At 52.0% G+C, this 15,879-nt stretch overlaps 5 protein-coding genes across 5 annotated transcripts; 3 read left to right on the forward strand and 2 right to left on the reverse strand.

Annotated features, from left to right (window-relative positions):
* Positions 1–14: 14 nt before the first annotated feature.
* CkaCkLH20_09979 (uncharacterized protein) lies at positions 15–1,808 on the forward strand (the record flags this gene model as incomplete). The annotated part of the gene is made up of 2 exons (XM_038892694.1): positions 15–237; positions 289–1,808. The coding sequence occupies 2 exons, from the start codon at positions 15–17 to the stop codon at positions 1,806–1,808; spliced, it is 1,743 nt and encodes a 580-aa protein (XP_038741943.1).
* A 2,871-nt stretch (positions 1,809–4,679) lies between these two features.
* CkaCkLH20_09980 (major facilitator superfamily transporter) lies at positions 4,680–6,197 on the forward strand (the record flags this gene model as incomplete). The annotated part of the gene is made up of 4 exons (XM_038892695.1): positions 4,680–4,936; positions 4,986–5,774; positions 5,826–5,898; positions 5,955–6,197. 4 exons carry the CDS (start codon positions 4,680–4,682, stop codon positions 6,195–6,197), a joined length of 1,362 nt encoding a protein of 453 aa, XP_038741944.1.
* Positions 6,198–6,557: 360 nt separating this feature from the next.
* Positions 6,558–7,406, reverse strand: CkaCkLH20_09981 (glycoside hydrolase family 16 protein; the record flags this gene model as incomplete). Its single annotated transcript, XM_038892696.1, has 2 exons — positions 6,558–6,964; positions 7,016–7,406. 2 exons carry the CDS (start codon positions 7,404–7,406, stop codon positions 6,558–6,560), a joined length of 798 nt encoding a protein of 265 aa, XP_038741945.1.
* A 4,853-nt stretch (positions 7,407–12,259) lies between these two features.
* Positions 12,260–12,832, reverse strand: CkaCkLH20_09982 (esterase family protein; the record flags this gene model as incomplete). The annotated part of the gene is made up of 3 exons (XM_038892697.1): positions 12,260–12,301; positions 12,358–12,651; positions 12,761–12,832. 3 exons carry the CDS (start codon positions 12,830–12,832, stop codon positions 12,260–12,262), a joined length of 408 nt encoding a protein of 135 aa, XP_038741946.1.
* Positions 12,833–13,753: 921 nt separating this feature from the next.
* Positions 13,754–15,125, forward strand: CkaCkLH20_09983 (GDSL-like Lipase/Acylhydrolase; the record flags this gene model as incomplete). The annotated part of the gene is made up of 3 exons (XM_038892698.1): positions 13,754–13,924; positions 13,979–14,517; positions 14,573–15,125. 3 exons carry the CDS (start codon positions 13,754–13,756, stop codon positions 15,123–15,125), a joined length of 1,263 nt encoding a protein of 420 aa, XP_038741947.1.
* Positions 15,126–15,879: the final 754 nt, after the last annotated feature.

Genomic DNA, 15,879 nt, shown 5'->3' on the forward strand with positions numbered 1-15,879 from the left:
TGCACTTCATCCACATGCCTCCCACACTCTCATGGCGGCAAGCCGCCGTGGCAGCCCTGCTGTTCAACGCAGCGGTGACTGCTAACTACGACGCTCGAAACGCTGAAGCCTCGAAAGATACAAAGCGGGCTTTGGATACTGGCTCAGTCAAGCATGGACGATTTGATGTGCGGAACTTGGTTCAAAAGCTGGATGTTGGCAGTGTCCTGTCTGCCTTGGGCACGAACAAGGCACAGGGTGAGTTCATTCAACTCAAAGTCTTCTAGGTTTTGATCTGACTTGGACTAGATGCGTCCCCGAATCTGACTCCCCTCGCCGCCGAGGGTGCCGCTGCCCCCGTGCCGGCACCTCCTGCCAATGGAGCACCTCCAGCGCCGCCTGCAAATGGAGCGCCGCCTCCTCCCCCGGCTAACGGAGCACCACCGCCGCCTCCCCCGGCGAATGGAGCACCTCCCCCTCCTCCTGCGAATGGAGCACCTCCTCCTCCTCCTCCTGCGAATGGAGCACCCCCTCCTCCTCCTCCTAATGGAGCAGCGCCGCCGCCACCGCCGCCAAACGGAGCGCCCCCTCCTCCTCCCGACCCGAACGCTGCTCCCCCGCCGCCTCCCGATCCGAATGCTGCTCCTCCTCCCCCGCCTCCAGATGCTCCACCCCCGGATCCGAACGCTCCTCCTCCGCCACCACCTGATGGAGCGCCGGCACCTCCGGACCCGAACGCTGCTCCGCCACCACCTCCTGACGCCGAGGCACCTCCTCCGCCTCCAGATGGAGGACCGCCCCCTTCTCCGGAAGGTGAGGCTCCTCCGCCGCCTCCAGCCGACGGACCTCCTCCTCCTCCCCCGGAAGGTGAAGCCCCTCCGCCGCCTCCAGCTGACGGACCTCCTCCTCCGCCTCCGGATGGAGGGCCGCCGCCGCCCCCTGATGGTGGACCTCCTCCTCCGCCCCCTGGGGCGGCACCAGTTGCCGGCGCTGCTCCTCAACCTCTAGCTGTTCCGGCTGTTGGCGCTCCACCGGCTCCCCCTGGACTCGCTGCCAACGCTACCGCCCCGCCTGCTAAGGATGGAAAGAAGGGGAAGAAAGGAAAGAAGGGCAAGGACGATGCCGCAAAAAAGGCAAGGGACGATGCCAAGAAGAAAGCAGATGAGGCTAAGAAGAAGGCAGAGGGTCTGCAACCAGGAGCTGCTGGCCCCGGCGCTGCCGCAGCGAATGGTACGGCACCTGTCGGCCCAGATGGCAAGAAGGCGAAGAAGGGCAAGAAGGATAAGAAGGGGAAGAAGGGCAAGGCTCTCGAACCCGGTGCCGCTGCCGGCAACGGTACCGCTCTTGTTGGACCTGACGGCAAGGCTTTGAAAGGAAAGGGCAAGGACGATGCTGGCAAGAAGGCCCGAGATGATGCGAAGAAGAAGGCTGATGATGCCAAGAAGAAGGCGGACGCGGCAAGGGGTGCCGCTGGACCTGGTGCTGCGGCCGGAAACGGTACCGCGGCGGCAGCCCCTCCTCCTCCTCCTCCTGATGGGGCAGAGGCTTTGGATCCTGAGGCGAAGAAGAAGGCTAAAGAGAATGGTGCTGAGGGCGCCGCTGGTCCAGCCGAGGAGGCTGCTCTCGGTCCGGAAGGAAAGGGCAAAGATGACGATCCCGAGGCGAAGAAGGCCAAGGAGGCTGCCGGAGCAGGAGCAGCGGCTGCAGGACTGGAAGCACGCAAGGTTGGAAGTCTAGGCCGACGCTTCGGTGACTCCGATCAGAGTGACCGACGACGCCGGGTGCGATTCATCAAGCGACGGAACCTCATGGCCAACTGGGGCTGGTAATCACCACGCGGACATTGAAAATTTCGAGCGCGAGTGTGTGTACCTATGATACACAGATTTACGGATTATTCAAGGCGGAAAATTGGGCAAAACTTCAATTCATCATGTTTTACTTCCAAGAAGCCCGTTCAATCAATATCACTGTTTGAGACAGAAATCAGTCGGAATCCGAGTGCGTGCGGATTTCACGGATCGGATTTTGAATGTGTGGCTTCTGCAACGTCAAGTAAGCAAGTATACAAGTTCGAAAAAATAACAAAAAAAGAAAAAAGAAAGACATACGTTCCGTCCCAAGTTTGAGAAGAGAGAGTACAGGCTCGGATTTCGTGTTGCCCGAGGCGCACAGTTTCCAACGTCTGATTTAACAGAGAACTGGTTTAAACTTCCCGTCTGATCATTACTGCATGAAACTCTGCTATTTCTGGGCTACCCCGATAATGTGTTCAGTGAACCGTTTTCTTTAACGGGTCTTGCATACTTTGTCATATGACTCGACCTTTTCCGTATCCGGGGTTGAAACGTTGGCCACACAGAGAGTATTGTCATCTGCCGAACTACGCTTCTTTCGATCACCCTCGGTTGCCAACAGCTCTATGCCATACATTATCCTGCCCCCAAACACCGTCGCTCTCAGTTTGTCGCACGGATGCTCCTATAAATATCAACTTGCAGCTTGAGGATACCATAGCTGGCTGGAATGCCAGTGATCAGATTGTGTTGATTTGGACCGTCGACGAGTAAGATTGCCTGCGAATGCGATTACCGACAGGTTTCTGGATTGCTGCCGAATTCCGGGTCGTCAGAAGCTCGTCACACACAGATCAAACTTCACCATGCACTAGGATGGGGACTTTTGACCTCCTGAGGTAACTCAGGGTCGAAGAGACACGTTTTCTTGCTCGGCAGACTCCTAATAACCTCGGAGACAGGGTGCCTACTTTGACCATTGGCCTTCGCAGCACGTCATAGATGGAATTTCTCATATTAGATTGAGAGATCTCACGGGGATTTAAATCATCAGAAATGCGATTGAAGAACCAAGTACCTGCGTCATCGCAGGCAAGATCCCCCAAGTTAGTGGGAACTTTATCATCAATCCTGGTCAGAGGACACTCGCTGGGGTGGCGACCGCAGGGTTTTCAGGTCACTTATGCAAGTACTTCGTTGAGAGGCCGCTATCGAGGGAACAAAAAACAACTGAATATGCGAATTCGGCTTCTTCTCGCAACTTTGAAGTCAAAGCCACGGAGGGAGAGAATGTCCTCTTCCGAACATTGAAACAAACTTCCGTGATCCTTTAGCTTCCATACTAAACTTGGTAACGAGAGTTCGTCTCGAAATTCCGGAATGGCCGTTGCTTTTCGGGGAGGCTCCCCAGAAGCGCCGGTATGCTAGCGGGCGAATTCGGCATCGCGGACAACCGCTGTCTCGTTTCAGACCATGTTCCTTCATCCGCCTTGCCACCAGACTCTCGATGAATTCTTGAATCTGCAATGAGAGATATCACTCTGGATGCGTACTGTATCAAAACTGAGCGAAATGATGAGTTTTGTTCATTTTTATGCACGTTGCGCGACAGGCTGGTCCTTCGCTGCGCCCTCTGGGTCTTGCAAGGTGAAGAAACATTGCACTGTTGCAGGTTCGTGACAGCTGTTCTTTTCAGGCTAGAAGTCGGGTAAGAATCCACACGGGGTGTTTGGAGAAATTTCGTGTTGCGAGTATTCGGACTCAGACGACCAAGAAGGAAAAGTTGCCTATGCTTTTCTGTTCGTCCGCATTGGCGTATCATCAAGGTAACGCATAAAACGGAGGTATATAGAGACGAAGCTCGTCAATTTCTAGCACATAGTCGCTGCTTGCAATTCCTTTGACGATTTCTATGAGCCTTTCAGCGCTTCATTTCGTTATCGTTCGCAACCGTTAGAGCTGCCGATCTCACATAGCAGCAGCCCACACTGCGGGTGCCAGGCTTTTGCATTGAATGACTTTTCCATTCCGAATTTGATTCTCGACGGTCTTGAATATCCGACCCAGCCTGAGGAGCCTTGACGGTCACTGCCAAAATGTCGGGGTTACCGGGATAACTTCAGAGGGCTTAGTGCAGTCTTTTGGGAAGCTTGTTGGGCCCCGAATGATGGCAGGGAAGTGCCCACAATGACACTTGAACCGCGCGAGCAAGGGTATGAGCTCAGCGGTATCTCAATCAAGTTATTATCTCAGTATTCCTTTCACCATGGCATCGGGAGCAGAGTTTACAATATGATGTCAACACCGGTCGGAAGTCAGGTAGATATTAGGTACGCTGCTAGCTATGAAGGTCTCGAACTACAGCGCCAAAGCTTTCGTCTTCACATTTTCCGGTCTTTGTAGTGCTCAGCCTGTCGTCAGTCAGGACTCAGCACATTTTTACATGAGATCCAGCGTGTTGACATGTAATTTTAAGTGACGTTGTGATATAATGAGCAGACATGCAAACATATTTCGGCACCACAGCCAGTGCTATGCAAAGCTACAGCTCACTGTTTCTTCGCCCTTGGCCATCTCCCCCGGAAGGGGTTGGGGGGCAGAAAGCAATTTGTACGGGATTCATCAGTTCTAGCGCCGGCAGGCCGCTGCGGAAGCTCACCCGAAATGCCGCCCCACTTCACCGGTCGTCCCCCGGATCCCAATCGGGGACTACCGAGAGACCCACCTGTTCAGTCGGCCGAACTTCTGCCGCGATTCTGCCGGAACAGCATCCACACTCCGGGGAACGCGGACACCGACATTTACCCGGCGTAGTCCGGGCGATCGCCTCTCAACGCGCTCATAAAAGCAAGTCCAACACCACTAATCGATACTGCGCCGGTTGTTCTGGGCAGTTTTACCACAATGGCCACCATCACTCAGCAACAACCTGCTGAGACGCAATCCTACGAGCTCGCGGACTCGTCGAAGCAAACTCCTGTCGCGGATAGTTTGCCGCCAGAGTTTGCCGCAGAGGAGAAACTGGATAACGCCACACTTCTTAAGCTCATTGCTGCTGGTTTCGCCTTTTTCGTCTCCGGAGTTAACGATGGAAGCGTCGGTCCGCTTCTCCCGTACATGATCCGAGACTATAACATCAGCACTGCTGTTGTGTCGATTGTGTTTGTTGGCCCTACTCTCACGATTCCCGACTCCTGCTGATGTATGCAGTTATGGTGCAAATTTTCTTGGGTGGTTTCTTGCCGCTGTCACCAACACCCACCTTCGCCAGATTTTCGACTTAGGTGGCCTTCTCGCATTCGGTGCTTTCTTCCAGCTTGTAGCTCACGCGCTGCGAGTTTGGAAGCCTCCTTTCCCGTTCTTCGCAGTAACGTTCTGGCTTGTCTGCCTTGGCCAAGCGTATCAAGATGCTGGAGCTAATGCATATGTTGCGAGCGTCAAGGCCGCGCACCGCTGGCTAGCGTTCATACACGCGCTGTATATGGCCGGGTGCCTGGTTGCCCCATTCGTCGCGACACCGATCGCCTCGGCCGGCGAAACTTCACGATGGTATCTCTTCTACAGCTTCCCCGTGGGTATCGGTGCTCTCAACTTAGCCTTGACCTGTTTTGCCTTTCGAGACACAATCAAACTTGGTCACAAGCGCAAGACGACATCGGCAGCTGCGTCAGGAACTCCTCTGGGCCCAACCACAGAAGAGACGAAGAGCCCGTCGCAACTCATGAAACAGGTCCTATCGACCAAGGCCCTTTGGACGGTCAGCTTGTTCTTCTTCTTTCTTCTGGGAGCTACCATTACGGCGAGTGGTTGGATAGTCGAATATCTTGTGGAGATACGAAAGGGTAACATTGGGCAAATGGGCTACGTGCCAGCCGGCTTCAATGGCGGAGCCATGCTTGGCCGTCTGCTCCTCGCCGAGCCAACCTACCGCCTTGGCGAACGGCGAATGGTGTTAGTCTACGTTGTGCTGTGTATTGCTTTCCAGCTTGTCTTTTGGCTGTGAGTTCACCTGAAACTGTTCTTGTCTTTCTTTACTCACGCGCATTCCAGAGTACCCAACATCATCGCCGCCTCCGTCGCTATCAGCTTTTTCGGGTTCTTTTCTGGTCCATTCTTTGCGACTGTAAGTGTGATCTGGTAACCAGACTTGACTGACACTGACTCTTCCTTATTACTTAGGGCATATCTGTCGGTTCCAAGCTGTTTCCCCCGGAAATGCAGCCAACGGCTCTGTCTTTCGTGTTTGTGATTGGACAAATCGGAGGTTCTCTGTTCCCCGTAATCACTGGTGTACTTGCGTCTCGGGTGGGCGTCAGTGTTTTGCAGCCGATTCTGGTTGCTCTCATCGCGGGAACTGGAACCAGCTGGCTGCTTATCCCAAAGCCTAAGGAGTCGACCAATACCGCGTTGCATCAAGAGTAAAAAGGAATGGAGTAGTTAGCCTTCCCATAGTTTAAAGACACTGCTCTTCGAGGAAGAATGCTGTTGCATCAACCCGATATGTTCGGATTGGAGTTTGAATTTTACGTTCCTTGTGTGAGAATTCTGGTTTACCAAGTGTACAGTAAAGCATAATATTGACTATGTAGCGTCGTAGCTATGTATTGTGTTGTGTCGAAGGCAGTTCAGACTTATGTATAAGGTAATGACAGAGATAATACATCGCAGTTCAAATCAAACGCAAACATCGCTCGGAAATCGAAACTTGGCCACATAAATCCTTCGTCAAGTCTCGGTCTCGTCACTCTCGTGTTCTTCGTGTGCGCCATGTACGACAGCCTCTTACTCCTTGCTGGCGCTCCAGTCAATGTCATAGTACATGTCGATGTCCTTGATCTTGAAGGTGGCAGCGGTCTTGGGAGGGCCAACACTCCATCCCTTATCGCCGTTGGACCAGTTGTTGAGAATGAAAGGGCCGGCCTTGCTGGGTACGTCGTTCTGAGTCTCCCAGATGAGGGTACCATCGATGTAGTATCGGACGAAGACCTCAGTCCAGTCGAAGCGGTACTCATGTTCGGTTGTAGTCGGGTTGGAAGGAGGTGCAACACCGAGAGTGGTGGATTGTCCGTCTCCGTTGGCATCCTGATTGGTGAAGTGTACCTGGGCAGTACCCGGGTTGCTCAAAGAAGATGGATCAGACAACCATTCGATATCGCTTTCCTGCGTGTCAGATGCGTAGTAGAAAATGCCTATATCTTGGTTAGTACACATTGCCAGAGCGACTCTGAGAATACGCATACCGTTGCACACTCCAACAGGCGCAGAGAAGATGGCTACCGTTCGGACGGAACCGTAGAGGATCTTTTGGGTGGTCGCGACCTCACCCGCAGTGTATGGCATCTTGGTTTGGCCGCCGGGGACCTTCAGCTGAAGGTATCCGCCCGAAACGGCGACGTTGCCAGTCGTGAACTGATGAGTGTCCACTCCCGAGCCGTTTTTCACGGTGTAAGCACTCTTGTACAGGCCGTCGGGAAGCGTGGTGCCGGTGAAGTTCCAATACTTGTTGTAGGCGAATCTGGCATCGTCGTTGATAACGTAGGAATTGTTGACGAAGGTTGGCTTAGGAGATCGAGTGAGAGCTAGAGCTGGGCTTACGGCAAGAAGGGCCGCCACGACTATGGAAGAAAACATTCTGAGATCGGGATTGGAGTTGATAAATGAGGTCTTAGATGTGTAGTCAGGATTTGAAGCTGTTTGGAAGGCTGTTGGCAATGGTGAACGAGAAGCAGATCGGAACTTCTGCCGGCTGAGTGTGTAGTACTTATACCAATAGCCTCATCTATCGTCATTACTTGCCTCAGGATTCTTGACATTGAACTCGCCATCGTGATTCCTGTCGTTCTGGACCTCGGATGCGAAGCACCGTACGATCGATGTCTTAATCTCACCGTCGTCACCACACCCATCTCCGCCCATTTTCGTTTCTCAAATCCCAAAGTTACGCAAAGGAACGCCAGGGAGAAGTCAAAAACCCCGGGATCGTGAGTATCGTCACGATCACATCCCCCCATGAATTCCGAATACGCTGTCATTTGAGGCACTATTCGGCACGACATACCTTTCGATGAAAGTGAAAAGTCTAGATGTCTCAGAATCCTTCATTAGGGATATTTGCAATGCTTCTAGGCACGGAGGAGGTGAGAACTGTCTCGGGAGCGCCATGGCCTTGCAAAACGGTCTGGACAGCCCGCCTCAAATTTGTTCGGAATGTGGGTACGAGGCATCTGCCGCCAGACACTGACGTATTGCCGTCATTGCTACGAAGATTATCCTTCCGCTAAACCACGAAACGCGCATGAGTTGTCTTGGAAAGTGCTAATCAAGGGATGAAAATGACGCCCAGAACCCTCCATCACACCCCTTGCCTCGACTGCCACCCTCTGACGTGACTAAACTGCGACAGAGACTGCAAAGTGACCGTTATCACTCCCCACGAAAAGGGATTGCTAAGATGGACAGTGCCGTGTCTGAAAATGCGGATGACTCAAGCTTTCCGCGTCGTTCTAGCGTGGAATACTTCGCCAAATTAGGGATTAAGAATCTAGATGATCAACCGAAATGGGGTTGTCTACTTCCCTCGGCGTTCAGGATCTGTCAGCTTGTCGATTACAGGGCTAGCTGAACGGGAACAGCTTGTAGTTATACGTTGACGTGAATCACTCATTAGAAAACCTGACCAGGGTCACTGCGCCATGGACGATCATCATGGTTGGCAGCTCACCAAGAAACGCGCTGAGTGTTTTCATGACGAACAGATTTCCCACGAAGGTTGTATCTCTGAGATGCCAGTCAAACCTCAATTTGACTATTGGCAGTATACCGGATAACATAATTGCGTTCAATCAGTGCCCATTTCTCGGCCCCTCTGGATGACAGGCTTTCTTACTCGCACCGGCCACGTATTGGACATAGGATGTCGACTGTACTACAGATGGCTGAATAGACAAGTAACTATTAGTGTGTATGGCTTGTCTGGGGAAACACCAACTCAATCATCTGAGCGGGCTGTGTCACGCCTAATGGCAACGTGAGAAGGTCTCTAATAGCCCATGAAATCATCAGCATTGTTGCTCTATCAAGACGTAATATCAAAATCTTACTTCAAGGTCTTACACAACTCCACAGGAGTTTTCAAAACTTTTAGGCAAATCGAAGCTTAACCTGGCATTTTGAGGGTAGTAATCCAAACGTACCAACTGAGGGTCTGCTTTCCGGCACATGCCGCCGCTACAACCGGTGCGGAAATGACGCCAAATAGAAATGCATACCCCAAGACAAAGTCCAGGGTTCCATCCCTATCTCATAGCCCTCTGGAGGCGCTGGCTCGGTACGTGGTGGTTTTGGGAGACATCTGGTTTAGATCTCCGTGAAGATCATTATCTTAAAGACCTATGCTGCCACGACTATTAGCTGGGTTGAGCCCTCGATAACAGTTCTGCTGTTTGCCACTTTAATTCATTGACTCTTAACACAGAGTCAAGCGCGATTATAACTACGAAGGAATCAAGAGAACCAAAATAGGCAAACTTTGAGGGCCTCCTTAGATCATACAGAGAGAGACTACACTCATGTTGCCATGCCTCAGTACAAGGATTTAGTACAGTCCAAACCCACAGGTGCCTATCTGAGAATACTGATTATAGTGACTTCATTGACGTTTGCATTAATGCACTTCTGTGGCCAATCTGCGGAGGATAAACCACACTTAAGAGGCCCGCCCAATTGAAATGCACACCTATGACATTACAAGCCAGGAGGTTTTGGCTGTGTCTTCCCTCGTCTGAGGACCCCCTCCTCGTTTGAAGGGCTATGTGCATGTGGTATTCTGCCTAAACTTCGTAGAAGGCTAACGCTTCGGAGAAGGCCGAGTTGAAGACTGTTTGACACTGCGGCTCCACTTGTTGAAGAACGACATTGAAGCTGGTATACCACAAATGTATTTACTCTGAGTTGCTGTGTGACACCATCTGATGTGCGCATTACGTTACATGCCTGGCACATTTCTGCCTGTCTAGATTTCATCATAAGAAAATACACTTCAGCCTGATGATGGGTTCAAAGTGGACTACGTATGAATTGTGGCTTAGCCGAAAATATTTCCTTCCTAGGACACACCCTTTACAACTCCGAACAATTTCATCGGCATAGCCGTTTGTATGGTAGCCTTACGATTTATGGAATGATGCAAAAGACCCCGAATACGACCGAAATGCTAGTGCGCAATAGGAGCTGGATAACAGAAAAAGGCAATGGAAGTGGAAGGTTCTCGTCATTGAGAAAAGAGGCAACCAAAGGCCCCCAAAAGGCCCCCAAGGGCGGAAACATAAAAGTGTAGAAAACCGCTGTGCTAAGCCTTGCTATGGCTTGACTAGGCGCCGTCAAAAAGCTGGTTGGAGGGTGGCGCCTAGTCGTGTGATGCAATGGAGCCAGTGAGAAGAGCCAAAAGACAAGGCTGTAGGATTCGGGTGTGAGTGGCTCTCAACACCATTACATTCACTGTTGGCAACCATCAGCTAAATGCAGAGGCAGAGTCTGCAGCCAATTGAGGTCGTACAAGATTCACCAACGAAGTCGACAAAGGCCTCCGTCATTGGAATCTTCAAGATGTCGTGCATAAAACCCACTCAAGTTCCTCCTCCTACTGGTTACTCGATCACCAATCACTTCACATTGAGTTTCTCATTCGTGAGCACCATCATAGTCATTTCTGATATCCTTTTGATCCACCCAGTCAATGAACGACGAGATGGATTACTTTCGATGGCTTTACGGCCACAGCCGCGGGACTGCTGGCAACACCAATGACAACACAAGTCGTCGACAACCTCTCACGTCCGGCCCGACTGGCCATCGGAGACACCATGGTAGCGCGTCCGAAGAAATTGACGACAACCTTTCACAAGTCGCCCGCGATTCAGCATCCGAGTTCTCTGAGGATTATCCAACGACATATTCAACCTCGCCCGAACGAGGGCATGACTACCCTTGGATCAGCGGGACTGAAACCTCCTCGGGCTCATCGAATGGCTATTATAGCGGCCCATATCGCATGCACGACCGTTTAGACCGCCTTGAACCCCAAGAGCCATCATTTCAAAGCTTCCCTTCGTCATCAGCAAATTCGACCCTTGAATCCCCTGTGTGGGACGATGACAGCGACTCAGACGCAACAATTCCAACCACTGTCTCCTCAGAACAAACTGTGACTGGCAGGAATTACCGCGGTCCTGAGCAGATGTACGCTTCCACTAGCCAAAGCCCGATGGTGTCCTACACCACCACAGCTCCTATTACAGAGCCCTACTCTTATCAACATTCCGCAAACGCCTCTGAGTTTCCTGCCCCTATCGACGTCACCGAGACCCCGGTCGACTTTGACCCGTCCGCATCATGGTCCGAGACGACACAGACTCCGAGGCCATCTAGCCTATCCTGTCCTATTCGGCCACCGACAATACGCCGTAGCTCTACGGGCCACTCGACAAGATCTCGTAGAAGATTGTCAAGACGGTCTTCGTATCGAGAGGCAGAGTCCTACCAACCACCGTTAGGACAATGGGTGAAAACTACCGCTGCTGGCCTAGGCTATACTCAACAGGCCCTCACCAAGGAATGCAAAAAGACAACCCCAAGCTCGAAGACGGTTCGAGGCCTTCTCAACCCGCGATACACCGGCTCATATAAGTTCTACAAGGACGCAATACTAGCATGCATCATGTCCGCCAGCAAGAAACATAACAAGTGTTTGAAGATCATGCTTCAGTCCATGGCCAAGGAAAAGAGGGCAACCTTCCTTAACAAGATTAAGGACACCAACGGGAACCATATTTTAGCAGTGCTGCTGTCGAGAACGGAAAGATCGACTTTCAACGACCATCATCTGGAGGCAACTGAGATACTTGTTAACAACGGCATCGACGTCAATAAACCGGCCGAAGGCAATACCCGAACACCTCTACATCAGGCCATAGACTTGGGGATACCAGAACTGGTTCAGCTCCTCCTACGCCATAGGGCCAACCCTGGCCAACGCTCGAATGGGAGAACTGCGCGAGAGTTCGCCGCCTATCTTGTTGGCTGTCTGCCTTATGGCGCCAGCGATAGCTTGCGGAGTGATCAACGAGAGATTTTGGAACGGTTACCCTAGGTCTTTGGAGCGCGAACAGCAATTTTCGCTCAATGTTTTGTGTTCAGGTTTTCAGTTTGACAGCAGGATAGACCATTACCGTTTTCAAGTCCAGTTGCAATTTGAAGTTTTGTTAGAGATAGACCGCATGTTTTATGTTTTGGTAGGCGAATTGGGATGTTCATTCAGAGTCGGGAAGTTTATTAGAATCTTGTACTTGTATCAATACTCTACCTTTTCCTTCTTTTCCAAAGACCGCTGCTTCTCGCCACAGTATCCTGCATCGATCGAGCATGAAACTTCCAATTTAGTGCGATGTTTCGAACCCCGTAGCAAGGTCCCATGATTTGAGCCACCCTCATTGAGTTCCGCAAGGAAAGTTGCATTCAAAACGGCGGCTCTGAAAAGCAAAATGTCAGCTTGCGTGTCTTTCCTTCGGGATGTGATGTGACTTACATCAACTTGACAGCCATCTCCCGGCTTATCCCAATCATCATCAGACACCAGCCTGCATTTCGCAACACCCTCCTTCGTTTCGGTAGACCACCGCAGTGATCCGTACTCAAATTGTATATCATCCTCGCGATTTCGGCCCGTGACCTTCAGGATATAGTCCATCATCCACTCCTTCAGCTCAAGCGGCTTCTTTTCGGTCATGAGCAGACCAGGTTTCGTCATGGTGGAGGGTGTCTCGTGGAACAGAATCTGGTTTGGGCCCTCGAGTCTAATGCGGGCGTAGAGCCTTGAGTCCTGCGGTTCGCACGTTCTGGTTTCGATGATGTCGAGCTTGCATATGTCTATACGGCGAGTATATGAGTATGAGACAAGGTAGTGATGGAATGAAGTCTTTTCGACTCACTGTTGAGGGAATCACGGGCCTCCAAGGTCCTTTCTTGGGCTTCTTGGTCTGTTGGTGACGCAAGGCACTCATTGAAATTGGCTGAGAACCACAGCATCAGAAAAACCATCAAGCCTGAGTTTGAGAGGTGCATCCTTTCGACGGCTCGAGCAGAGTGAGGTGGGAGATGGCTCGGATTTCGAGATGAAAAGTCGAGTAGAAGCACTGAATCTTTTGGGGGTGGTCCTGCCGCTTTTTATACTCTCTTTCGCTCTTTGTCTTATGTTCAAAGCTGCAATTGCACTTAAAGTTTGCTATTTCTCCCTTGCAGCTGAGCGTGCGACGACGTCCTCGACTCTTTAAAATAATTGCAGGCTTTTCTGACTAACATGAAAGCTTGTATAATGAACGGCCTTGACGTTGTTTGTTTCCTGGTGACTTCAAAGCTCGAGATACATTTAACAGCAACAGCCAAGTCAAGCTGGCGGGCTTTATTCTCAGATGAGCAGCACCTGTAGGGAGGTTCCTGTTCCATGACTTTTGATGCCCTCACTGCGAAACTGGTGCTGGAATATTGAGATGACGATCGCAACTTGAGGAAAGGGGGCTACGGAGAACATGTAACAGAAACAAACCCGCGAAGTTAAACCTCATCAATAATCACCAGCCAAAAAGAAAAAAGGCTCGCTGTCACCTTCGATTTCTTTGTCTTCCCCGGCTTTTGCTAAACATCGAAGACGAGGGTCACTCTCTTGACGTCGCATTTCCCCGCTTGGCGTAGACTCCGGCTATCTAAAACATCATTTAACCCCGGCGCGGCTCTCCGGGAAGTAACATGGGATCAGGGGTCCATTTGGCTAAACACCACGCGGGTGAGGGGGCCCGAGCGATCATCGTGTTCGGACGACTTCGTTCCGTTTCATGATAAAAGGCCAACAACACCGTTCCCGATTATAAGTATGAGAACCGGAAGATTGAGAAGCTGACGACAACATCGCTTGTGTGTACGCAGTCATGTGGTCGGTCTGGCTATTTCTTCTCTGGGCTGTATTCTGGGCCGTCCCTGTCATTTCCATTCCGACTGGGGATGTTCTACATGGGAGACAGGATGAGAACCGCTGGGTCGTGACGTGGACTTCCATGCCGCAAGAGGTTGAGTCGAGCAATCTACCGCCGTCACCATTCGTAGGAAATGAACCTCTTCTTGCGCTGGTACATTAGCGATGCTGACAATAGTAGAATGGAGGAAACGTCCAATTTCGCGACGCAACTCTCCGCCAAACCTTCCACACCTCCATCGGCGCATCCCGCCTCCGCATCCAACTATCCAACACTTTCGGAGGCTCAGACCTACCCATAAATGCAGCATCTCTGGCCTTACCTCTAAACGGCGCTGCGGGAGTCGCGGGGATCGACCCAAAGACTCTGAAAGGGCTCACCTTCTCCGGCTCGCCGTCGGTGACTATCAAGCAGGGTGCTGTGGTGTACTCGGACCCGATCGACTTCGCCGTCGCACCGCAAACGAACGTTGCCTTGAGCTTGTATTCTCAGCAAGGCCAGTCTGGAACCAGAATCACAGGCCATCCAGGCAGCAGAACGACGTCGTGGATGCAGAGCGGGAACCAGGCCAACGCCTCGTCTCTAAGCGGCGCAAGCACGAAGCACTGGTACTTTGCCAGTGCGATCGAAGTCATGGCGCCGAAGAATACTTCGGCATTGGTTGTTCTTGGAGATAGCATCTCCGACGGGCGAGGAAGCGATGACGACAGGAACAACCGGTAACTTACTCAGAAACCTCTCTGCAGCCGGCAGGAATCGTGCTGACGCGTCCAGCTGGCCGGATCTCCTGCTTGCCCGCCTACAGACGGAAGGCTTGTCCAACATCGCCGTCGCGAATCAGGCTGCCGGCGGAAATGCGGTTCTCCAAGGCGGTTTAGGGCCTCCTCTCTTGGCACGATACACCCGCGACGCGATCTCCCAGCAAGGCGTCAAATACGTTCTCATCTTCGAGGGCGTGAACGACATCGGCCCCGGCGCGACGGATTCTGCAACACAGCAGCGGATCGGTGACGGGTTGATCAACGCGTACAAGCAGATAGTGGCCGACTGTAAGAAGGCGGGCCTCGTGACCATCGGGGCGACGATCACGCCGTTTGGTGGTAGCGGGCAGTCGTATTCTAATCCGACGCGGGAGCAGACGAGGCAGCGCGTGAATTCGTGGATTCTTCAGAACGGGACGTTTGATCGCGTGGTGGATTTCGCGGCGTTTATTGGGGATGGTGATAAGTTGCGGGCGCAGTTTGACGGCGGCGATCATTTGCATCCAAATGTGGCGGGATATCAGGAGCTGGCGAACCGGTTTCCAGTTGAGATATTCCGGACCTGAGAAATAGCGACACGTACGTTCTTTCGTCGTTGAAATCTGACAGGATACCTGTATCTTATGATCCGAAGTGCACCTTCATCGGGCTGTCTCATCCTCACTGCCGAGTGCGAGCGCATGAGACCTGCGGAGAGAGCCACGTGCGGCATCCGTTTGCTTTAAATGTATCCGTATGTACTCGAAATGGTGGGCTGTAGAGGGTGACACAGACTAGTGCTTGCTGATGGGCGAGGCGGAATCACGCTTGGCAGCTGAGATTAGCTGCTAGCATCGCCTGACCAAACTCCGTGTGCGCCGCCCGCATCGGCTGACGAATTTTGACTGAAGTTTGCACTACTCGTCTGCTAGCAAGCATAAAGATGCGGCTCTCGATCTTTGATAGCAAGGAAACCCTCGAAGAACGCATCGAAGTATCCCATGTTCGGGTGCTCACTCACTATTCCGAATATCCGATGGTAATGACACCTTGAGTCCAGCCCACTAGCGAGGTCCGCCAACATACTCAGAAGAAGGAAAAAGAGTTGATACAGAGACCATGAAGGCAACGAATTGGAACCGTGACCTGGAAGTTCCGGGGGGTAACGCCGATGCTTTGCGAGAGAAATGGAGTAATCTGGATAACTGCTACGAACCCCCTACTGCACCGACCCCTCTACTCCGGCCAAAATCCTTCGTGTCAATGATGCGATACACCAGTTCGAATACATGGGATGAGTTTGGAGGATCTGAGCTGTTCAGTCTTGAGGAGGAGAGGAGG

The sequence above is a fragment of the Colletotrichum karsti genome, assembly GCF_011947395.1.
Source record: "Colletotrichum karsti strain CkLH20 chromosome Unknown Scaffold37, whole genome shotgun sequence".
Taxonomy (NCBI): Eukaryota; Fungi; Ascomycota; class Sordariomycetes; order Glomerellales; family Glomerellaceae; genus Colletotrichum; species Colletotrichum karsti.